Source organism: Mobula birostris, chromosome 13, assembly GCF_030028105.1.
Source record: "Mobula birostris isolate sMobBir1 chromosome 13, sMobBir1.hap1, whole genome shotgun sequence".
NCBI classification, from domain to species: domain Eukaryota; kingdom Metazoa; phylum Chordata; class Chondrichthyes; order Myliobatiformes; family Myliobatidae; genus Mobula; species Mobula birostris.
This window is the reverse complement of record NC_092382.1, coordinates 111,037,117-111,061,981: the sequence shown is the minus strand read 5'-3', so window position 1 is coordinate 111,061,981 and position 24,865 is coordinate 111,037,117. Positions and strand designations below refer to the sequence as shown.

The window sequence follows — 24,865 nt, the reverse complement described above, 5'->3', positions numbered from 1 at the left end:
CACCAGCTGCTCATCCACATATCTTTTTATCATCGGAAATTTATACAAGAAATCCATGAATCCTATCGCCTAAATCATTGACAAACATCGTAAAGATCAGCCGTCCCAACACCGACCCCTGTGGAACTCCTGATGCCTCGGCAATCTCTCCGCCCAATTCCTTCACAGCCCGAGGGTGTATTCCATCAGGTCCAGGAGACCACAAGATTATGATACATGCGATCTACGGACTATTGGCCGTCTGGATTCAGAGATTATTATTTGTTCACAGTTTTATTACTGTTTACCCGCTTTGTTCTTTTTTCACACTTTGGATACATGACGGACTTAACTCTGTCATTTCTCCAACCGTATCTGTGACTGATTTATGTCCCATTCAATATTTTTGCCAGTTTTCAACACGATCCACAATAACACCCATAGAACATAGAATAGTACAGCACAGCACAGGCCCTTCGGCTCGCAATGTTGTGCGACTCTCAAAGCCTGCCTTCCATATAACGTTAAACATTAAATTCCGCCATATACCTGTCCACTAGTCCCTTAAATTTCACTAGTGTATCTGCCTCCACCATTGACTCAGGCAGTGTATTCCATGCACCAACCACTCTCTGAGTAAAAATACTTCCTCTAATACCCCCCTTGAACTTCCCACCCTTTACCTTAAATCCATGTCCTCCAGAATTGAGCAGTGCTGCCCTGGGGAAGAGGCTCTCCACCTATTCTTCTTAACATCTTGTATACATCTCTCATATCTCCTCTAATATTCCTTCTCTCCAAAGACTAAATCCTGAGCTCCCTTAATATCTGATCATAATCCATACTCTCTAAACCAGGCATCATCCTGGTAAATCTTCCCCATACCGTTCCCAATGCTTCCACATCCTTGCAATAGTAGGGCGACCAGAACTGGACACAGTACTCCAAGTGTGGCCTAGCCAAAGTTTTATAGAGCTGCATGGTTACCTCACGACTCTTAAAACTCTATTCTTCGAGTGATGAAATCTAACACCTCATAAGCTTTCTTCACTACCCTATCTACCTGTCAGGGATGTGTGGACATGCACCCCCAGATCCCTCTGCTCCTCCACACTGTCAAGTTTCCTGCCATTTACTTTGCACTCTGCCTTGCTGTTTGTCCTTCCAAAGTGTATCACCTCACACTTCTCCGGGCTGAACTCCATCTGAACTCCATCTGCCACTTCTCAGCCGACTTCTGCATCCCATCAATGTCTCTCTGCAATCTTCCACAATCCTCTACACTATCTACAGCACCTCCAAACTTTGTCTCGTTTGCAAATTTGCCAACACACCCTTCTGCCCCAACATCCATATCGTTATCACGAAAAGTAGAGATCGCAGAACAGATCCTTGTGGGACACCACTAGTCACAACCCTCCAATCCGGATGTATTCCTTCCATTATGACACTGTGCCTTCTGCAGGCAAACCAATTCTGAATCCACCTGGTAAAACTTCCTTGGATCCCATGCCTTCTGACTTTCTGAATAAGCCTACTGTGTGGATCCTTGTTAAGTGCCTTACTAAAACCCATATAGATCACATCCACTGCACTACCCTCATCTATATGCCTGGTCACCTCTTCAAAGAACTCTATCAGGCTTGTTAGACACAATCTGTCCTTCACAAAGCCATGCTGACTGTTCCATGATTCTCTAAATGCCCATAGATCCTTTCTCTAAGAATTCTTTCCAACAGTTTTCCCACCACAGACGTAAGGCTCACTGGTCTACAGTTACCCGGACTATCCAGACAACCTTTTTAGAACAAGGGGACAAACCTCATTCCCTCCAATCCTCCGGTGCCATTCCCTTAGACAACGAGGACATAATGTTCCTCGCTAGAGGCTCAGCAATCCCTTCCCTCGCCTCGTTAAGCAGCCTGGAGAATATTCTGTCAGGCCCCAGGGACTTATCCGTCCTGATGGATTTTAACAACTCCAACACCTCCTCTGCCTTGATATCAACATGCTCCAGAGCATCAACCTCTCTCATGTCCGCACCGTCATCAAGTTCCCTCTCATAGGTGAATACCGTCGAGAAGTATTCATTGAGGACCTCGCTCACTTCCACAGCCTCCAGGAACATCTTCCCAACTTTATCTCTAATCGGTCCTGTCATCCTGTTCTTCTCCATATCACTGAATCTTCGCATCGTGCAACTTATGAAACTCAGCAACGCACCCATCTACAAATTCATCCCGATTATTTATAAACAGCACAGTCTGGAGGTGCAATGAGCTCCCAGGAAAGTGGTCGAGGCAGATGAATTATTCCAGTCAAATGGAAAAGAATAGAACAGAATAGAATAGAAAACCTACAGCACAATACAGGCGCTTCGGCCTACAAGTTGTGACGTACATGTCCTCCCTTAGAAATTTCTGGGCTTACCTATACCCCTCTATTTTACTGAGCTCCATGTAGCAATCCAAAGGTCTCTTAAAAGACCCTATCGTATCCGCCTCCACCACTGTCGCCGCAGCCCATTCCACGCACTCACCACTCTCTGAGTGAAAAACATAGCCCTGACATCTCCCCTCGTACTTACTCCCCAGCACCTTAAAACTGTGTTCTCTTGTGGCAACCATTTCAGCCCTGGGGGAAAAAGCCACTGACTGTCCACACCATCAATGCCTCTCGTCATCTTATATACAAGATAATAAAGGAAACGATTACAAAAGGTTCAGAGAGCTCGGTAATGTTAGAGCTCGAGAAGATTATAAGTCTGATAGGAAGGAGCTTAAGAAGGAAATTAGGAGACCCAGAAGGGGGCATGAGCAGGGGCTGGCGGTCAGGATTAAGGAAACACCTAAGGCATTGTCCAAGCATGTGAAGAGCAAGGGGTAAGACGCGAAAGAAAAGGACCTATCAAATGTGACAGTGGGAAAGTGTACATGGAACCGGAGGAAGTAGCAAAGGAAGTTAATGAAAACTTTATTTCAATATTCACTACGGAAAAGGATCTCGGTCATTGTAGTGATGACTTGCAACAGGCTGAAAAGCTTCAGAATGTAGGCATTAAGAAAGAGGATGTGTTGGAGCTTTTGGGTAACACTAAATTGGATAAATCGCCGGGACCAGATGAGATGTACCCCAGGCTACTGTGAGGCGGGGGAGAAGATTGCTGAGCCTCTGCCGATGATCTTTGCATCATCAATGGTGAGGGAGAGATTCCGGAGGACTGGAGCGTTGCGTATATTGTTCATTTATTCAAGAAAGTGAGTAGAGATAGCTCAAAAAAAATATAGACCACCGAGTTTGACCTCAGTAGTTGGTAAGTTGATGGAGAAGATCTTGAGAGTCACGATTTATGAACATTTGGAAACGTACAACATGAATAGGAGTAGTCAGCATGGATTTGTCATGGGCAGGTCATACCTTACGAGCCTGATTGAACTTTTTGAGGATAAGACTAAACACATTGATGAAGGAACAGCAGTAGGTGCAGTGGAAATAGATTTCAGCAAGGCATTGGATAAGGTACCGCATGCAAGGGTTATTGAGATAGTAAGGAGGCATTGTATCCAAGGGGACATTGTTTTGTGGATCCAGAACTGGCTTGCCCAGAGAAGGAGAAGTGTGGTTGTAACGGGTCATATTTTGCATGGAGGTCAGTCACCAGTGGTGTGCCTCAGGGATCTGTTTTGGGTCTCCTGCTATTGGTGAATTTTATAAATGACCTGGATCAGGAAATGGAGGGAAGGGTTAGAAAGTTTGCTGATGACACAAAGGTTGGAGGTGTTGTGGATAGTGTGGACGGCTGTCAGAAGTTACTGCGAAAGATTGATATGCTGCAAAACTGGGCTTAGAAGTGGCAGATTGAGTTCAACCCAGGTAAGTGTGATGTGGTTCATTGTGGTAGGTCAAATATGATGGCAGAATGTAATATTAATGTTATGACGCTTGGCAGTGTGGAGGATCGGAGGGATTTTGGGGTCCGGGTCCATAACAAACTCAAATGAGCTGCGCGGGTTGACCCTGTCGTTAAGAAGGCGTATGGTGTATCGGTCTTCATCAATAGTGAAATTTAATTTAGTAGCTGCGAGGAGTTGTTGAAGCATGTATTGGACCCCGGTCAAACTTGGAGTACTGTGCTCAGTTCTGGTCGCCTCACTACAGGAAGGATGTGGAAGCCCTAAGAGGGTGCGGACGAAATTTACAAGGATGTGGCCGGGATTGGGAAGCATGCCGTATGAGAATAGGTTGAGTGAACACGAACTTTTCTCCTTGGAGTGACGGAGGATGAGAGGTGATCTGAGAGAGGTGTACAGGATGATGAGAGGCATTGAACGTGTGGATAGTCAGAGGCTTTTTCCCAGGGCTGAAATCGTTGCCACAAGAGGACACATGTTCAAGGTGCCGGGGAGTAGGTACAGAGGAGATGCCAGGGGTAACTTCTTTACTCAGAGAGTGGTGAGTGCGTGGATTGGGCTGCCGGCAACGGTGGTGGAGGAGTATACGACAGGGTATTTTTAGAGACTTTTGGATAGGTACATGGAGCTTAGTCAGTTAGAGGGGTATAGGTAAGCGTAGTAATTTCTAAGGTAGAGACATGTTCAGCACTACTCTGTAGGCCGAAGGCTCTGTATTGCGCTGTAGGTGCTCTATGTATCTATGTTTCTAATTAGAAATTTGAATATCTTGAGCGAATGACACCTGGCGTTTCCAAAATGGCGTCACTACTGTGAACTCTGACCTGTTTGTGCAGTGGTTGACATCCCTCCAGATCCCGAGGCAATGGGAGGATCCTCGCGCTCATCGATGTCTTCTCCAATGTTCAACTCTGGGCTGGTGGCGGTCAGGCCGTCTGGGGGAGAAAGTCAGACAGGAATATTAGGGAGAGATTGAGACAGGGGTAGAGAATGGGGGAGAGAGTCGCGGAGAGAGAGAAGAGACATCAGAAGAGAGAGAGGGGTAAGCGAGGCGCATGGCGCCTGAAAGAATGGGTGATTGAGAAGGGAGAGTGTGCGGAGAACTGTGAGAGAAGGATGGAGAAGAGAAAGAAGATTATTTTAGAAAGGGGAAAGAGCGAGAGGAGAAACCATCGGGGAGAGGGAGATAGAGCTGGATAGAGAGGAGCGGAAAGCGTGGAGGGGAGATGAGCGGAATACAGGCACACAGAGAACTGGGAAGAACGGATGTGGTTCAGGAAGGGATGACAGTGAGCGGAGAGGGTGAAGACAAGGGAACAGTGTGAGACAGTAGGGGAAAGAGTTTGAGAGAGGGACGGGGTAATAAAGGAGGGGAGAGAGGGTAGAGAGAGAGAGGTGAAGGGTGAGAGAAAAGGACGGAGAGAAGCGAAGGAGAGAAAGAGAATGAGGTTAGAAAAGGGAGAGAGTGTTTTAAGTTTACACTGTGCTCCCTCCTCACCGACTCTCCCACTGTCCTCACTCCTCACCCCCCCGGCATATACATCACAGACAGAAGAGGTCCCAGTGGAATGCCACAGATACAGATCCCTTCATTGGAGTAGAACAGGGTAAAAGAGTAACAGAATGCAGACTAAAGTGTCACAGTTACAGAAGAAGACCAGTTCAGAAAGACAATAAGGTGCAAGGGCGACGGCGAGGTAATCTTTGAAGTAAAGAATACAACTTATCAGAATAGTGGTCTATTAATTTGTCTGATGAAGCAGGTTAGAAACTGTCTTTGAGGCTGGTGAAACGTGCTTTACTATCTTCCACCGATAGGTGGTGATAGAGGGTAATACAATTATCCAGGGTGGACGGGGGATCTTTATTCGGCTGTCCGCTTTAGCGACGCAGCGGGAAGTGCAGAGAGAGTCGGTGGAGGTGAGACTGGTTTCCCTGATCTGCTGAGCTGTGTCCACGACTCTCTGCATTTTATTTCCGGTCACGAACGGAGCAGTTTCCCTCAAGTCGAGCTGCATTGTGATTGGATGCTTTCGGTGGTGCATCAGAAAAGATGGGCGAGGAACTACAGGAACGTACCCAGCTGACTGGGGAGCTAAGAAGGCTGACGATTGCAGAGCAGTGGATATAAAGTATAGGGACTCCAGTAATTCTAATTAATTCCTCCGCTTCATAGGCTACACTATATAATGGTGTGGAGCCCAGGGAGATTTGACTGACTAATTTGCTTTCATATTCCAGGAAGACAAATAAGGGTACACTTTCACAGTGAACTGGAGGGTCCTTAAAGAGAGTTGTGGAGCAAAGAGACACGGGTCTGCAGGTATATGGATCCCTGAAAGTGGAGTCACAGGTACACAGGGCGGTGAATGGGACGTCTGACACGCCGTTCTTCCTCAGTAACTACACCGAGTAGAGTAGTGGGGAGGACCCGTTGCAGACGAACATGGTTTCGGCGATGCCACACCTTGAGTACGGGTCCAGTTTTGGTCGCCTTGCTGCAGGAAGGATATTATTTGTTGGCCAGAAAGAAACGCAGTCTGAAGAATGCTGATATCAAATGAATCAGGGACAATAGATGCAGATGGCTTTGCTCCTGCCGCGAGGGAGCAGAGGGAGGCAGTCATTTCATGAAAAGATTCTGTTCTCCATTTTGTGTGTTAGTCGCTTGGTTGATCCGTGATTTAAATTAGACACAGTGATGTCTCGGGCAATCTGCCAACTGGGGATCATTTCCAAATAAGACGTCATTTGCGAGGTGTTCTTTGATCGGGTATAACATGCGGAATTGTGAATGTTTGTCTGCGAGCCACAAATTACAGATTGTGATTTGCTCCTAAGAGGACAATAAATGGAGCAGACCCAATGAAAATGTTTTAAAGGTCAGAATCGTGACCACTAGACAATGACACTGGAATGCAATTCATGATTTTGGAAAAAAAAGACGTTTCAAGTGTGTTGCTGGAGGTCACGCAGAAACAGAACAACTAAATCTTGGACATGTGGAAACTCAAAATGCTTACGAGGAGCATGTGGCCAGCAGCAAAAACTCTTTTGTACCTAGTAACAACCTTTCTGTACTGTGACCGAGCATGAAAGGTCAGGATAACTTAGCTGGTACGGCGGCCGGCTAGTGACGCAATAGCATCAGCGCCGGATCCGGAGCGAAAGTTCCCGAGTTCGAATCCAAGACGGGCCACATTCACAAGCACCCCATCCCCCGGACACGCTTTCCATCCGTGCCGGGTTGAGGGTGAAAAAAAAAAATAAAGGGTCGAGGCCCGGTTAATCTGAAAGGAGACCGATCCTGACACCACGCCAAACAGGAATGGCTGACTGACAAACAAGAATGGCTAACTGAAAAAAATAAGCTGGTGCGGAGGCAATATTTCGTACTTAATCTATTTGTCAGATTAGACAATACGGCTACTTGACGGCAAATACAGATCGCCCTGTGCTCCCTGATCATTATTAGCTGAGTCTTGCAACACTTTGAGCTGGAAAGAGTTGCAGATATTGACTGGACGCGAGGGACTGAATTACTGAGAGCATTCGGGCAGGTTGGGTCTTTATGTTGAGCTCAAGGATGACCTTACTGAGGTGTACAAACCATGAGGGCCACAGATCGGGTGAATGAGCACAATCACATTCTCCAGGCCTGGAGAATCGAGTACCAGAGCATCCAGGGCGAAGATGAGAGGGGAAAGAGATTTACTTGGGCAGCCGAGTGACAACCTTTTGTTACCCAGATGGTGGTCCGTCTGTGGAACGAGTGCTCTGTTCAGAAGCATTAGGTATTGGAGACTTGGGTGCATGTCTCGTGAAACGCTCCAGAATGACGTCATTACTGCGAGCTCTGACCTGTCTGTGCAGTGATTGACAGTTCGCCGGGCCCCGGGGCGGTGGGAGGATCCTCGACACCGGGGAATTCTAGACTGCTTCGCCTAACATCGCCGTTGTGGAAAATGCTAGAGTCAGTTATCAAAGATGTGATAACAGCACATTTGCAAAGCGGTGAAATCATCGGACAAAGTCAGCATGGATTTGTGAAAGGAAAATCGTGTCTGTCGAATCTCATAGAATTTTTTGAGGATGTAACTAGTAGAGTGGCTAGGGGAGAACAAGAGGATGTGGTATATTTGGATTTTCAAAAGGCTTTTGACAAGGTCCCACACAGGAGGTTAGTGTGCAAACTTCAACCACACGGTACTGGGTGTAGGATATTGATGTGGATAGAGAATTGTTTGGCAGACAGGAAATAAAGAGCGGGAATAAACGGGATCTTTTCAGAATGACAGGCAGCGACTAGTGGGGTACAGCAAGGCTCAGTGCTGGGACCCCAGTTGTTTACAGTATATTAATGACTTAGATGAGGGAATTAAATGCAGCATCTCCAAGTTTCCGGATGACACGAAGCTGGGCGGCAGTGTTAGCTCAGAGGAAGTGGATGCAGGGTGACTTGGATAGGTTAGGTGAGTGGCAAATTCATGGCAGATGAAATGTAATGTGGATAAATGTGAGTTCATCCACTTTGGGGGAAAAAACAGGAAAACAGATTATTATTTGAATGGTGGCCGATTTGGAAAAGGGGAGGTGCAACGAGACCTAGGTCTTATTATACACCAGTCATTGAAATTGGGCATGCAGATACAGCAAGCGGTGAAATAGGCGAATGGCATGCTGGCATTCATAGCAAGAGGATCCGAGTACAGGAGCAGGAAGGTACTACTGCAGTTGTACAAGGCCTTGGTAAGACCACACGTGGAGTATTGTGTGCAGATTTGGTCCCTTAAGTTGAGGAAACACATCCTTGTCATAGAGGGAGGGCAAAGAAGGTTCACCAGATTAATTCCTGGGATGTTAGGACTTTCATATGATGAAAGACCGGATCGACTAGGCTTATATTCGTTGGAATTTGGATGATTGAGGGGGGATCTTATCGAAACGTATAAAATCCTAGAGGGATTGGACAGGCTAGATGCAAGAAGATTGTTCCCGATGTTGGGAGTGTCCAGAACGAGGGTTCACAGTTTAAGGATAAAGGGGAATCCTTTTAGGATCGAGATTAGGAAAAATCTCTTCATACAGAGAGTGGTGAATCTGTGGAATTCTCTGCCACAGGAAATAGTTGAGGCCAGTTTATTGGCTATATTAAAGAGGGAGTTAGAGATGGCCCTTGTGGCTAAAGGGATCAGGGGGTATGGAGGGAAGGCTGGTACATGGTTCTGAGTTGGATGATCAGCCATGATCATACTGAATGCCGATGCAGGCTCGAAGGGCCGAGTGACCTACTTCTGCACCTATTCTCTATGTTTCGGTGTTTCTATGAATACAGAATGGATCTATCTCCCCCCCCCCCACCCGTTTTTCTGCCCCACTCACCGTTTGAAGGAGACTGCGGGCCCATTTCGGCGAGCTCCACATTCACGTCCATCTTGTTCAGGACTCTCTGTGTCTCTAAGCTCACGAAGGGGAAGGAGCCGTTATTCGAGGAAGCCCGTGTCGATAAGGCGGTCCGACTCCAGCAAACACCAGATGGACAGCTGACACAGAGAGGAAGACAGAGCAGGGAGAGGAAGTGCGGGGAGCACAGCGAAAGAGGATGTTGGAGAGGGAGGCCGAGAGATATTAGACTGGGGGGGAGTGGGGAGTGTTGAAAGTGTGGAGTAAGGGGAGGGAAGGGAGGAGACCGATTGGGAATCCAGAGACAGAGAGAAGTGGGCGGCAGTGTACAGATGCTACAGGAGCTGAGAGGAGGGAGACTGTGGGGAGAGAGATGGGAAAGAAGGGAAAGTAAGTGTGTAGAAGATGGTAAACGAGAGGAGAACGGAGTGAGGTAGAGAAATAGAGGGTGAGGAGATTTGGAGAGAGATTGGGAGAGAGGGAGAAAAGATGGCGGTGAACTGGAGAACGAGAGGCAGAGAGGGAAACGGAATGAGAGGGAGCGGGGAGGAGCAGAGGCAGGGACAAATGGAGCACTAAAGAGAGGGCAGAGAGATGCGTGGGAAGGGTTGAAGGAGAGGAATGTAGACGAAGGACGTTGAGAGGAAAAAAATGGAGAGGGAAGGAGAAAAGGAATGGAAAGGAGGGAGAAGATAATAAGGGCAGAAGGAAATGAAGGAGAGACTTGTGTCACTCATATCGAACCTGTATTTTCGGGGAGATGTGCATCCACCGTTGTTTCCTGGTTGACGCGTCCGACGCAGCCACTGCTCCTGCTAATCGCCGGACCGTCAGATCTGCAGTCTGCGAGAAAGCACGGCCCCAGGACAAACCCCCACCGTGGTGAATGAACCCTCCCCTCCGAGTGGGGTAACATCTCCTCTCGAAATTAATTCCCTCCACAGACTTTCTCCGCCTTCCTTGTCCAGTGGCGCACTCTCTCTTTCCTACTTTATACCATGGCATTCTCTCTCTCCCCTCTCTCTCTCTCTCTCTCTCTCTCTCTCTCTCTCTCCCCCTCTCTCTCTCTCTCTCCTCTCTCTCCCCCCCCCGTCTATCTCTCTCTATCTATCTTTCTCTTTCTTTCTCTTCTTCTTCTCTCCTCTCCCTCCTTCTCCTGTATCTCACTCTTGTTCTTCTCCAACATCTGCTCACTATCCCCTTTCCCTCCCAGCATTCCTCTCTCTCCCTTTCCCTCCTACCTCGCTCCCCTCCTCAAACATTCTCCCTCCCTCAGCACGCACTCTCTACATTTATTTTCCTTCAAACTTCTCCTCCTCCCCATTGTATTATGTCACTCTCTTTCCATCAGTCCCGCTCTCTTCCTCCGTCCCACCACCAACAGCCCTGGCGCCCTGAACTGGAGATATCCTCACCCACCCACACTTGCAACCAGACCACGGAGTTCCCTGCATTCTCCCTGCACATTAAACCTGTCGAGGGTTGGGTTTCTGGATGAGGTGCCATTTGGCCTGGGATGTCCAGCCGTCTCTCACTTTTCCTCTCTCCTTCCCCTTCCTCACATCCATTGCCCCTTTACGCCAGCCCCAACTACTTCGGCCCATCTCCCTCCGTCCCTTCACCTCTTCCTCCCATCCACACTCCGTCACTTCCCGTTTTCTCCCACCACACATTCCTTCTTTCCATCGCTTCTCTTCCACTTCCTTTTATCTCCTTATTTACTAAGGTAGTCTCCACTGCTTCACTGGGCAGAGAATTCCGTAGGTTCACCACACTCTGGGGAAATCAGTACCTCCTCATCTCCGTCCTAAATCAACTAGCCCGAAACTGGAGGCAACGAACCTCAGGTCTAGTTTCACCTCCCAGTGGAAACATTTTTCCTGCCTCTATCTTATATATTCATTTCATTTTTGTTTAATGTTTCTCTAAGATCTCCTGTAATTCTTCTGAATTCCAGTGAATACAGTCCCAGGTGACTCAGTCTCCCCTTATTGTCTTATCCCCTCATCTCTGGAATTAACCTGGTGAGCTTCATCTGCACCGCCTCCATATCCGCTACATTGTTCCCCAAGTACGTTGACTGGTACTGCACGCATACTACAGGTGTGTCCTCAGTAGTACCGTGAACAGTTGCGGCATAACGTCCCTGCTCTTAAATTCAGCCCCTCTCGCTATGAATGCCAGCATTCCATATAACCATATAACTATATATGGTTATCTGCCTTCCTGACAGCCTGCTGCGCCTGCAAACCAGCCCTTTGTGATTCATGTACAGGAGCTTGTGAGTCCCTCTGCACAGTAGCAAGCTGCAATTTTTACCATTTAAATAATAAACTGCTTTTCCATTTATCCTTCCAAAGTGGGTGACATCCCTTTTACCGACGTTGTAATCCATCTGCCAGAGCCTCAGCCACGCAGCTTGGTGATTAATGGTTCCCTTTCGGAGTGTCAGGCGGTGACCAGCGGGGTACCTAAGGGCTCAGTGCTGGGGCCGCAGCTGTTTACAATATATATTAATGATTTTGATGAGGGAATTAAAAGTAAAGTTAGCAAATTTGGCGATGACACAAAGTTGGGTGGCAGTGTGAAATGTGAGGAGGATGTTCTGAGAATGCAGGGTGAGTTGGACAGGTTGGGTGAGTGGGCAGATGTATGGCACATGCAGTTTAATGTGGATAAATGTGCGGTTATTCACTCTGGTGGTAAGAACAAGAAGGCAGATTATTATCTAAATGGAGTCAAGCTAGGAAAAGGGCAAGTACAACGAGATGTAGGTGTTCTTGTACATTAGTCACTGAGAGCAAGCATGCAAGTACAGCAGGCAGTGAAGACAGCTAATGGCATGCTGGCCTTCATAGCAAGGGGAATTGAGTACAAGAGCAAAGAGGTCCTTCTGCAGCTGTACAGGGCCCTGCTGAGACCACACCTGGAGTACTCTGTGCAGTTTTGGTCTCCAAATTTGAGGAAGGACATTCTTGCTATTGAGGGAGTGCAGCGTAGGTTCACAATGTTAATTCCCGGGATGGCGGGACTGTCATATGTCGAAAGATTGGAGCGACTGGGCTTGTATACTCTGGAATTTAGAAGGCTGGGAGGGGATTTTATTGAAACATACAAACTCATTAAGGGATGGGACACGCTGGAGGCAGGAAGCATGTTCCCGCTGATGGGTAAGTCCAGAACCCAAGGCCACAGTTTAAGAATTAGGGATAGGCCATTTAGAACGGAGTTGAGGAAAAACATTTTCACCCAGAGAGTGGTGGATGTATGGAATGTTCTGCCCCAGAAGGCTGTGGAGGCCAAGTCTCTGGACGCTTTCAATAAAGAGATGGAGAGAGCTCTTAAAGATAGCGGAAACGAAGGTTATGGAGATAGAGCAGGAACTGTATACTGATTGTGACTGATCAGCCATGATCACAGTGAATGGCGGTGTTGGCTCGAAGGGCCGAATGGCCTTCTCCTGCACCTATTGTCTATTGTCTATTGTCAACCTATCTATATCTCTCTGCAGACTCTCAGTATCTTCTACACACGTTGCTTTTCCAATCGATTTAGTATCATCAGAAAACCCAGATTCACGACACTGGATCCCCTCTTCCAGACTATTGATGTATATCGTGAACAGTCGCGTACCCAGCACCGACCCTCGCGCACACTGTTCATCACTGATTGCGAAACAGAGTGACGCCCATGTATCCCATTCTCTGTTTTCTATTGGTTAAGCAATCCGATACCCATGGGAATCGCTCCTGCAGCCATCATTCAGTAATGCATGCAACATCATATTTCCCAGTCTGCAACTGCGCTAAATTCATCTTCTTATTCCGTGTACCGTGTGCATTCAAATATAACACCTTCAGTCCTGAAATCATCCGCGATTGTGTCCACCTTCTACATTGCAACTCATCCTATTGACTGCAAATTTGCCGTCAATAGCCTCTCCTCACGACACAAAGCCTCTGTTTGTAAACAGTTGCCTCATCTTCAACACAATTATCCGCCTCTCCTGCCGCCTTCATTTATTGAAATATATGCAGCTCGGCACACTATTGAGAACATGTTTAACCGTTCTATTGCTAACTGTGTATTAGTTCTGACCACCATGATTCTGTAAGCCTCTCTAATACAGTATCTTACATTTCCCGGGTGATAGCCTCTCTGAGGATTTATACTGGGCAACACATTGTCCCGCTGCGCTCTGTCTCTCTCCACAATAGGACTACAGCGGCTGCTAACTCACTCGCTCTCCACCGGGCTTTGGACCAACTGGGAAATAGCAATACCTACGTCACGCTGCGGTTTATTGACAACAGCTCAGCGCTCAGCACAGTCACGTCCTCAGTTCTATCCAACAGGCTGCAAAGCCTGGGACAGGCGATCTCCCTCTGCAACAGAACGTTTGACTTCCTCATCGGGAAACCGCAGTCAGTGCAGGTCGCTGGTAGCATTTCCAATCTGCAGGTGGTGTTGAAGACAGATTAGGGAACTGAGCAAAGCAGTAGCAGATGGAGTGCAGTGTGGGGAAGTCTATTGTCACGTACTTTCATGGTAAGGACAAAGTATAAACGTTTTTGTTTTCTATATGGAGAGAAAAATAAAAGAGCTGAGGCGCAAAGGGATCTGTGGATCCCGTTGCACGATTCCCTGCTGGTTCACTTACAGGTGGAGTCGGTGGTGAGAAACGCAAAGTGAATGTTCGCATTCCTTTCCAGAGGGCGAGAATATAAATACAAAGGTTTGATTGTAAGATTTTAAAAGACACTGGTGAGGCCTAATTTGGGTTATATAGTGAGTCGATTTGTGCCCCTTAGATAAAAAGGGTGTGCTAACTTTCGACTGTGTTCCATGGAGGTGAATGAAAATGATTGGAAACATGGAAACATAGAAAACCTATAGAACAATACAGTCCATTCGCCCACAATGTTGCGCCGGACATGTCCCGACCTTAGAAATTATTAGGCTTACCTATAGTCCTCTATTTTTCTATGCTCCATGTACTTATACGAAGGTTTTTTTAAAAGGACCCTATTTTAAACGCCGCCACCACCGTTGCCGGTAGCAGATTCCACGCACTCACCACTCTCTGAGTAAAACAAAATGTACCCCTGACAACACCTCTGTACCTACTCCCTAGCACCTTAAACCGGTGTCCTCTTGTGGCAACAATTACAGCCCTGGGAAAAAGTTTCCGACTATCCACGTGATCATTGCTTCTCATCATCTTATACACCTCTAACAGGCCACCTCTCATCTCTGTCGTTCCAAGGAGAAAAGGCCGAATTCATAGAAACATAGAAACATAGAAAATTGGTGCAGAAGTAGGCCATTCGGCCCTTCGAGCCTGCACCGCCATTTATTATAATCATGGCTGATCATCCAACTCAGAACCCCGCCCCAGCCTTCCCTCCATACCCCCTGATCCCCGTAGCCACAAGGGCCATATCTAACTCCCTCTTAAATATAGCCAATGTACTGGCCTCAACTGCTTCCTGTGGCAGAGAATTCCACAGATTCACCACTCTCTGAGTGAAAAGGTTTTTCCTAATCTCGGTCCTAAAAGGCTTCCCCTTTATCCTCAAACTGTGACCCCTTGTTCTGGACTACCCCAACATCGGGAACAATCTTCCTGCATCTAGCCTGTCCAATCCCTTTAGGATTTTATACGTTTCAATCTTCTGAGTTCCAACGCATACAAGCCCAGTTCCTCCAGTCTTTCTTCATATGAAAGTCCTCCCATCCCAGGAATCAATCTGGTGAATCTTCTCTGTACTCCCTCAATGGCAAGGATGTCTTTCCTCAGATTAGGGGACCAAAACTGCACACGATACTCCAGGTGTGGTCTCACCAAGGCCTTGTACAACTGCAGTTGTACCTCTCTGCTCCTGTACTCAAATCCTCTCGCTATAAATGCCAGCATACCATTCGCCTTTTTCACCGCCTGCTGTACCTGCATGCCCACTTTCAATGACTGGTGTATAATGACACCCAGGTCTCGTTGCACCTCCCCTTTTCCTAGTCGGCCACCATTCAGATAATAATCTGTTTTCCTATTTTTGCTGCCAAAGTGGATAACTTCACATTTATCCACATTAAATTCCATCTGCCATGAATTTGTCCACTCACCCAACCTATCCAAGTCACTCTGCATCCTCTTAGCATCCTCCTCACAGCTAACACTGCCACCCAGCTTCGTGTCATCCGCAAACTTGGAGATGCTGCATTTAATTCACGCATCCAAGTCATTAATATATATTGTAAACAACTGGGGTCCCAGCACTGAGCCTTGCGGTACCCCACTAGTCACTGCCTGCCATTCTGAAAAGGTCCCGTTTATTCCCACTCTTTGCTTCCTGTCTGCTAACCAATTCTCCATCCACATCAATACCTTACCCCCAATACCATGTGTTTTAAGTTTGCACACTAATCTCCTGTGTGGACCTTGTCAAAAGCCTTTTGAAAATCCAAATATACCACATCCACTGGTTCTCCCCTATCCACTCTACTAGTTACATCCTCAAAAAATTCAATGAGATTCCTCAGACATGATTTTCCCTTCACAAATCCATGTTGACTTTGTCCGATGATTTCATCGCTTTCCAAATGTGCTCTTATCACATCTTTGATAACTGACTCCAGCAGTTTCCCCACCACCGACGTTAGGCTAACCGGTCTATAATTCCCCGGTTTCTCTCTCCCTCCTTTTTTAAAAAAGTGGGGTTACATTCGCCACCCTCCAATCCTCAGGAACTTGTCCAGAATCTAACCAGTTTTGAAAAATTATCACTAATGCATCCTCTATTTCTTGGCCTACTTCCCTAAGCACTCTAGGATGCAGACCATCTGGCCCTGGGGATTTATCTCCCTTCAATCCCTTCAATTTACCTAACACCACTTCCCTACTAACAAGTATTTCGCTCAGTTCCTCCATCTCACTGGACCCTCTGTCCCCTACTATTTCTGGAAGATTATTTATGTCCTCCTTAGTGAAGACAGAACCAAAGTAATTATTCAATTGGTCAGCCATGTCCTTGATCCCCATAATCAATTCACCTGTTTCTGTCTGTAGGGGACCTACATTTGTCTTTACCAGTCTTTTTCTTTTTACATACCTATAAAAGCTTTTACAGTCAGTTTTTATGTTCCCTGCCAGTTTTCTCTCATAATTCACTCAACCTATTCTCATTATTTTGCCAGAGAGAGGTGAATCTGTGGAATTCGTTGCCACTGGCGCCCTTGGAGGGGAAGTTACTGGCATATTTAAGTCAGAGTTTGATTGGGATTCAGACTGAAGTGGATCAGCAAAGATGAAATGCTGGTGCAGACCCGATGGGCCAAATGGCTTAATTGTGTCACCATCCTCAGATTTGAAGTTTCTGGGAATCTGGGTTTCAGCATCTCTGAGGATCTACACTGGGCCCAACATATTCAGGCAGACACATAGGTATCATGGTCCCGACTGACAGCTACAGGTTTCCAGGTTTCGGCACTCTCACTACCCGGTGAGTGGTTAGCTGTCTCTTTCCCTTTTAGATTCCGAATGTCAATTATTGTCTGCCTCAGAAATGAACGGATAGAGTACAGTGTGGGGAAGTGTATTTTTATGTACTTTGGCTGAGGAAATGAGAGTATAGAAGACTTTCTAAATGGGGAGACAAATTTGTCGCTGCAGCGCAATAGCGAATCGTCCTGCGCGATTCTTGGGTCGTTAAATATCAGGTGGAGTCGGTCTTGGCGAAGGCAAATCGAATATCGATATTCATTTCCAGAGGGCTTGAATATAAATGCAAGGATTTAATTTTAAGAGTTTAAAAGACTTTGGTGAGGCCTAATTGGGGATATTCTGCAGACACGAGAAAATCTGCAGATGCTGGAAATTCAAGCAACTGACACAGAAACTGCTGGTGAACGCAGCAAGCCAGGCAGCATCTCTTGGAAGTGGTTCGTGGACTGGACCTCTTCGTATAGATGCTGCCTGGCCTGTTGCGCTCACCAGCATTTTTTGCGTCTGTTGGCCGGATTTTATGAGTAGCTTTGTGAGTCTAAAAGGAAAATGAATGTGTCTTTATTTAACGCTTGCAGTCCTGAAATATGCGCAGCTCAGCATACCAGCCGCATCATGCTCAAACTTTTGATTCCTGCCTTTGTCTGAGGTCTTTACAACATCTGCCTCCATATCGACTCTGCTAACTGCTCAGGGACCCTGAATCCGCTCCCCCTGCAACTCGAGTTCTACAACTGTCCCAAAAAAACCCTCATGGGCAGTTCTTGCAAACCTTCCCGCTGGGGATGTTAGTTCACAACCATTTTAGGTGTAAATCTTCTCTTCTGTGCATATCCCAACTTCCCTGGAAAACGCGCCATGATCCCAAATTCTGAAGACCTCCCACTTACAATAACTACTTGACCACGTGCTAAACTGTATGGTCTTCCAAATTGTGGCCTCACTGGGACGGGTGGTGGTCCAGGAATTAAACTTAATATCTAAATCCCTGACCTCACTTTACAGATCGACCTCCCCATTCATACTGATCTCATTGGGACCTATATGGAACATGACCTGCGGTTGCTCACTCACCCACTGAAGAGTCATAGAGAAGGAAACAATGAATACACGACAGAAAATCTCTCTGCGGCTCTGCGCCTTCCCTCACTCAAACCTCTCCTCGCTTTCTCGTAGGAAAGATCAATCAGCGAATGACCATTTCGAGAGCGTCCACTCCAACAATGGCCGCTCCGCTTGCAGCAGATTTCCATTTGTTTGCACTTGCTAATGTATCCGGTTCCCTGATTGGCTGCTGATCAAACGCCGAAATTTCGGTGAAGTACTGCTTTTAATGCACACTCGCCAAACGAGTGAGTGACAATTTATTTTTCATTCCTTGTCTCTAACTTGTGTCTGTTCAAACGCCGAGATTGTCTGACCTATGGTTATGATTCAAACACAGAGAGAAGCTTGCTCCATACAATCCCATCACACACTTCTGGAATCACTGAGCGACTATCCCCCCGCAAAGATCCATCATATAATTCCCTGTGAAGTCAAGAGTGAAGCTCCCTCCGTACTGTCCAATAACACACACCAGTGTCAGAGCAATAATAAAGATCACTCCACACCATTTCTTCACCCAACCCCGGGGCCAAACCCTGGGTGAAATACCATCCACTGCTTAGGTCAGACAACCAGTGGCGATCATTAAATATTAACCGTTAATTCACCCCTGCCGTCAGAAATGTAAAGTAACCCCTGCAGGATCGTATCGCATTCTACCGGAATATGAAGCTCCCTCCCTCCAACACCACTCACCCTCATTTCACCAATTCCCAGCACTCTAGCGTTCCTGTAATCTCGAATTGTGTGTGTCTCGGAGATGGTGTCTGGGTGTGTGACCAGGTGGCCTGCTGACGGAAGAGGAAGGACGGGGAGGAGAGTCGTGTCCAGGGAAAGGCTGGTGCGATTACAGCCATTGGAACAACTGGTGTGGGTTCAGACGACCTGGCTGTGCGTTCAGAGCTCTGCAGGGGCCCAAAGCGAAAAATTTGTTAACTTCTGGAAGTGGGCAGATTTAAACCCGATCCCATTTACCCTGCAATTAACCGTGAACACAAAGAGAGAGATTTGACAATGGGGGAAAACGACTGAGATGTGGAGGCCTGTTGGAAATGCTATGGGTCATGGAGACGGGATGGTCGCCCGGGAGTTAAGGGGTGACCGCAACGGGGAAGTCTGCAGGGGAGGGAATGAGTCACGGAGACGGGCAGTTTGGAAGGGAGAGGGGGTGACGGAGACATGAGTTGTGTAAAGGAGGGAGTGTGTGAGAGAGACGGGGAGGAGTGTAGCAGAGTGACGTTTTGACGGAAATTGGGAGGCGATCTGAAGTGGGTTATGGAGACGGGGAGGAATGTGTCCGTGTCACGGTGCAGGGCGGCGATGTTGACGTGTCACGATGAGGGGCGCGTTCTTGTCACGGCGAGGGTTGTCGGTGTCACGGTGAGGTGCGTGTCACTGTAACAATAAGGGGTCTCTCAGTATCCCGTTGAGGGTTGTGGCCGTGTCACGGTGAAGGCTGTGTGGCTCGTTCACAGCCAATTTGTGAAGTGACCCGGTCATGTGTTTCACAATACAGACTAAAAATTCTTGATCTACTCCATCCCTTGATCTTCCCGCGCGACGAGCTTAACTCTCTCTTTGCCCCTCGTACAGAGTAGAGGACGAAAATCACCGAACAGAACAGACTCATAGACCCACAAAGTTGTGATATACCAATTAAACTGAATCACTTCTGTCTGTACAACATCCATCTCCCTGCATTCCCTGTACATCCACGTCCCTGTAAAAGAGCCATTTGAACACCACTCTCCCTGTGTTTGTCAGTGAATGGAATGTGACTGGAAAAGCCGGCCCTCACCTTGAATTCTTTCCGCTTCATCACGACTAATACAATCGAAACCCGGAATGTTGAGTGTCCCGCCGGTGCTGTAAACTCGCCTCATTAAGGTCGGCAATATCACAATTCCGGTCGTTGACCCCTGCACTGAGCTCATCTGCCTTCCGTACAATACCTCCTGCATGGAAACGCACTCAGCTCAGAACATGAGACCCAGGCTCAAACTTTTAATTCCTGAGTTTGTCTGAGATCTTAACAACATCTGTGCAAATAACCACTCCACGATGAGTTTTGGCATTGTGCTTTTCATCCCTCTGCATCTGGAATATAAACCGTTTCACTCCCCCTCTTATATGAAAACTTCCCGCTGGGATATTAGTTCCCGTCCAGTTCAGGTCTGAACTGAGAGTTGCTCGGGGCAGAGAAAATGAAGGAACTGCGCAATGTGGGGTGGTGTGACGTGGTCTCCAGGCAGGAGTATGTGCTGCCCCCTATTGTTCGCTCGGCAGATGACAAGCTCTGTTCTGGTCATCTGCGGATTTCAGTGGCAGTCAGTGGACCAACAGTCCAAGCTGCGTTGTCGCCTACCGGCCCACAGAACCTCTTTTCTGTCCCGTAAAATGAATCCCTCATCTCGGTTTCCCTGCCGTCCCAAGTCCTGCAGGAGAAGCATTCAACTCTTCTTCCAGGCATGCCTACAGCACTCACTGTGCAATTATAAAAAAGGAAACAATAAATAATCTAAAAACACACCTACCAACATTTGGTCCTGTCTTATCTTTATTTGTCCTTGCTCATGAATCCGCTTCACCGATTGGTTGTTGTTCAAAAGAATCGCGAGGCGCTGCTTTTTAATGCGCATACACGGACATGCAAAAGGTTGGGCTCAGCTGGTTAAAATTTCTGTTATTGTGAATATCTAAGCGAGTAAAGGATGACCTGATTTCCAAAAGGCATAATCTTAAAGATGACACATTTCTTTAATGTTTTAAGCAATATTACTTTCATTGTTTTGTTTTCATCTTTTTCAGGTTAAAAAATAACATAAAAGCAAAAGGGCCCGAAGCTGAAGTTTGGGCACCCTGCATGGTCAGTACTTAGTAACACCCCCGTTAGCAAGCATCAGAGTTTGTAAACGCTTTTTATAGCCAGCGAACAGTCTTTCAATTCTTGATCGGGGGATTTTCACTCATTCTTCCTTGCAGAAGGTTTCTAGCTCTGTGACATTCTTGGGCTATCCACAGATTTTCAATGATGTTTCCGTCGGGGGACTGTGAGTGCCATGGCAAAACCTTCAGCTTCCGCCTCTTGAGATAGTCCATGTGGATTTTGAGGTGTGATGAGGGTCATTATCCTGTTATACAAGTTATCCTCCTTTCATCTTCTGCTTTTTTACATGTTTGCTTCCAGAATTTACTGGTATTTAGTTGAATTCATTCTTCCCTCTACCAGTGAAATTTTCCCCGTGCCACTAGATATAATACAATCCCAAAGCATGATGGATCTAGCCCCGTGTTTAACAGTTGGAGAAGTGTTATCTTCTTGAAATTCTGCACTTTTTTTTCTGTAAACCTATCGTTGCCGATTGCGGCCAAAAAGTTCTATTTTAACTTCATCAGACCACAGAATTTGTTTCCAAAATGCATCAGGCTTGTTTAGATGTTCCTTTGCAAACCTCTGACGCTGAGTTTTGTGGTGAGGACGCAGGAAATATATTCTTCTGATCACTCTTCCATGAAGGTCATATTTGTGCAGGTGTCGCTGCAGAGTTTAACAGTGCACCACCACTTCAGTCAGCTAAATCTTCCTGGAGGTCTTTTGCGTTCAAAAGGGGATCTTGATTTGCCTCACCAGCGATCATATGAGTAGATCTCTCGGAAAAAATGTCTTGGTCTTCCAGACCTCAACTTGACCTGCACCGTTACTGTTAACTGCCATTTCTTAATTACATAACGAAATGAGGAAACGGCTACGTCAAAACACTTTGCTATCTTCTTCTAGGCTTCACCTGCTTTGTGGGCATCAATTCTTTTAATTTCCAGAGTGCTGGACAGCTGCTGAAGGAGCCCATGGCTGCAGATTATTGGGGCAAGGTTTCAGAATTCAGGGTATTTATACAGCTTTGAAAGTTCCATAACCTGGCCTTTCCTAACGGTGATTGTGAGGAAGCCATAGCCCTTAAAAGCTTATTAAGGTCTGAGGCCTTAGTAAAAGTTATCTCAGATCTCAAATTTATTGCCAAAATATTACATGGAACTCCTTCCATTTTTTCGCTCTCAAATTGTACAATACAAAAATAATGCCATATTTGTGGTATTGTAAGCACTGTGACCTGACCTCGCTGGAATTGAGAATAATGAGGGGTGAATGCGAATCATTTCTGGGATGGCAGGACTTTCATATGCTGAAAGACTTGACCGACTAGCCGTATACTCCCTGGAATTAAGAAGACTGAGGGGGATCTGACTGAAACGTATAAAATTCTTAAGGGATTGGAGAGACTAATGCAGGAAGATTGTTCCCGATGTTGGGGAAGTCCAGAACGATGGGTCCCAGCTTGAGGATAAAGGGAAAGCCTTTTAGGACCGAGATGAGGAAAAACTTCTTCACATAGAGAGTGGTGAATCTCTGGAATTCTTTGCCACAGGAAACAGTTGAGGCCAGTTCATTGCCTATATTTAAGAGGGAGTTAGAGATGGCCCTTGTGGCTAAAGGGATCAGGGGGTATGGAGAGAAGGCAGGTACAGGGTTCTGAGTTGGATGATCAGCCATGATCGTACTGAATGGCGGTGCAGGCTCGAATGGCCGAATGGCCTATTACTGCACCTATTTTCTATGTTTCTATGTTTCAATGTTTCTATGTTTCCTCAGCCAGAGCGTGGGAAAACTGTGGAATTCAAATTCTCAGGCAGCCGTGGAGGCCTGGCCATTTGGGTGTATTTAAGGCAGAGTTCGATAAATTCTTAATTAGTCAGGGCATGAAAGGAGACAGCGATAATGCGGGAGATTTGGGGCTGACAGGGAAATCGATCAGCCGTGATGAAATGGCGAGCGGACTCGATGGCCTAATTCTGCTCCTACGTCGCATGGACTTATTTGAAATTCCTGAGTTCCTGGCTCTCAGCAACTCAGAGATTCTATAATGGGTCCCAAACGTTCATGCAACCACAAAGGTTGTCATGTATCCGACTGAAAAGGACAGACATGAAGGTTTCCGCAACTCCATTTCGCAGAGTACAGTGAAGTCACTTTCCTTTCAAGGCTCAGACTTGCAATTATTCCCCGCCACATTTTTGCATGGGGAGCCTGTACTTAAAGGCCTCCTGCTGAGCACTCAGTGCTCAACCGTAAGAGTTACCTTTCCAGTGCTGCTGTTTGTGATGACTTTCGATTGGTTTCGTGCCGTCTAGTTTATTTCGAGTCGATGCATATGCTAATTCCACACGTTACTATGTTAGTCTGCCGATGAAGGACTCTAGCTGAGCACTCGGTCCTCAATCGTAAGAGTTACGTTTCCAGTACTAATGTTTGTGATATCTTTCGATTGGATTCTTGCTGTCTCGTTGATTTCGAGTCTGAGTCTGAATTAATTCTAGACTTCACTCTGCATTTGGGTACAACAGAATCCATAGCTGTCTCCTTACTGAAGGGATCACAACTTTAGGAGTTTGAGCAGATGTGGGCTCTCACTGAAGATTAGGAAACTTGAATGAATGTGCGATGGAGTTCATTCTGTCTTATCGGATCGCCTCCTGGTGTGGAGGCTGTAACGTGCAGAATCGCAAGAGGCCGCAGAGGGTTCCAAGCTCAGCCAACACTCTGACAGTCTCACCCCTCCCCACCACCGAGGACATTTTTGTAAGACGATGCCTCGAGTAGACCGCATCCATCACTCAGAACCTTCAGCACCCCGGAGAAGCTCCCTGCTCGCTACTACTGTCAATTAGGAGTCACAGGAGTCTAAACACCCACACACTACGATTCAGGAACAGCTCCTTCCTCTGAACCGTCACATATTGGAATGCATGAGCACCAAAATCGACATTTTTGCTGTATTTATTAATATATTGTAGTTTACATTAATTGTCATCTTTGACCGAATGAGCGACATATTTGCGGTACTTATTAATATTTGCAATTTACATTATTTCTAAATATTTGCACCGCACTGATGCTGGAAAAGAACAAATTCCAGGCTGTGTAAGTTTCAGGTAATAAATGAAATAGCGATTCCGTTGGGAAACATCCGATACGAGTAGGCAGCACATTGGCACGCTGGCCTTCACCAGTCAGGGCATTGAGTACCGGAGTCGGGAGGTCACATTGCCGTGGACATGACGTCGGTGAGGCCGCACTCAGTTTAGTTTGCCCTCCTCCAGGAAAAAAAAAGAGCTTGAAAAACTCCCGAGGGAGATTTAGAGCATAGAGCATAGATAGAACATAGAACAGTACAGCACATTACAGGCCTTTCGGCCCACGATGTTGTGCCGACCCTTAAACCCTGTCTACCATATAACCTCCCAACTTTAATTCCTCCATATACCTGTCTTGTACTCTGTTAAATTTCACTAGTGTGTCTGCCTCCACCACTGACTCAGGCAGTGCATTCCACTCTGAGTAAGAAACCTTCGTCTAATACCCCGTTAAACTTCCCACCCCTTACCCTAACGCCATGTCCACTTGCATTGAGCAATGGTTCCCTGGGGAAGAGTCGCTGGCTATCCACTGTATCTATTCCTCTTAATATCTTCTATACCTCTATCATGTATTCTCTCACTGCCCTTCTCTGCAGAGCGTAAATTCCTAGTTCCCTTAATCTCTGATCATAAGGCATACTCTGTAAACCAGGCAGCATCCTGGTAAATCACCTTTCCAATGTTTCCACATCCCTTCTAGAGTGAGGCGACCAGAACTGGACACAGTACTCCAAGTATGACCTAACCAGAGTTCTATAGAGCTGCATCATTTTCCCGCAACTCTTAAAATCAATCCCTCGATTTTTGAAAGCTAACACTCCATAAGCTTTCTAAACTGCCCTGTATACCTATGAGGCAACTTTCAGGGATCTGTGTACACGTACTCCCAGATCCCTCTGCTCCTCCACATTTCCAAGTATCCTGCCATTTACTTTGTTCTCTGCCTTGGAGTTTGTCCTTCCAAAGTGTACCACCTCACACTTCTGCGGTT

At 46.7% G+C, this 24,865-nt stretch overlaps 1 protein-coding gene across 1 annotated transcript in view; it reads right to left on the bottom strand.

The window, feature by feature from the left end:
- Window positions 1-24,865, bottom strand: part of LOC140208158 (uncharacterized) — a gene marked incomplete at its 5' end in the record, with an annotated part of 46,854 nt that overhangs the window by 5,940 nt on the left and 16,049 nt on the right. The window contains 3 exons of the mRNA XM_072276639.1: window positions 4,715-4,825; window positions 9,273-9,433; window positions 13,581-13,678. Coding sequence (XP_072132740.1) covers window positions 4,715-4,825; window positions 9,273-9,433; window positions 13,581-13,678 — 370 coding nt within the window. The remainder of the gene's footprint in view (window positions 1-4,714; window positions 4,826-9,272; window positions 9,434-13,580; window positions 13,679-24,865) is intronic.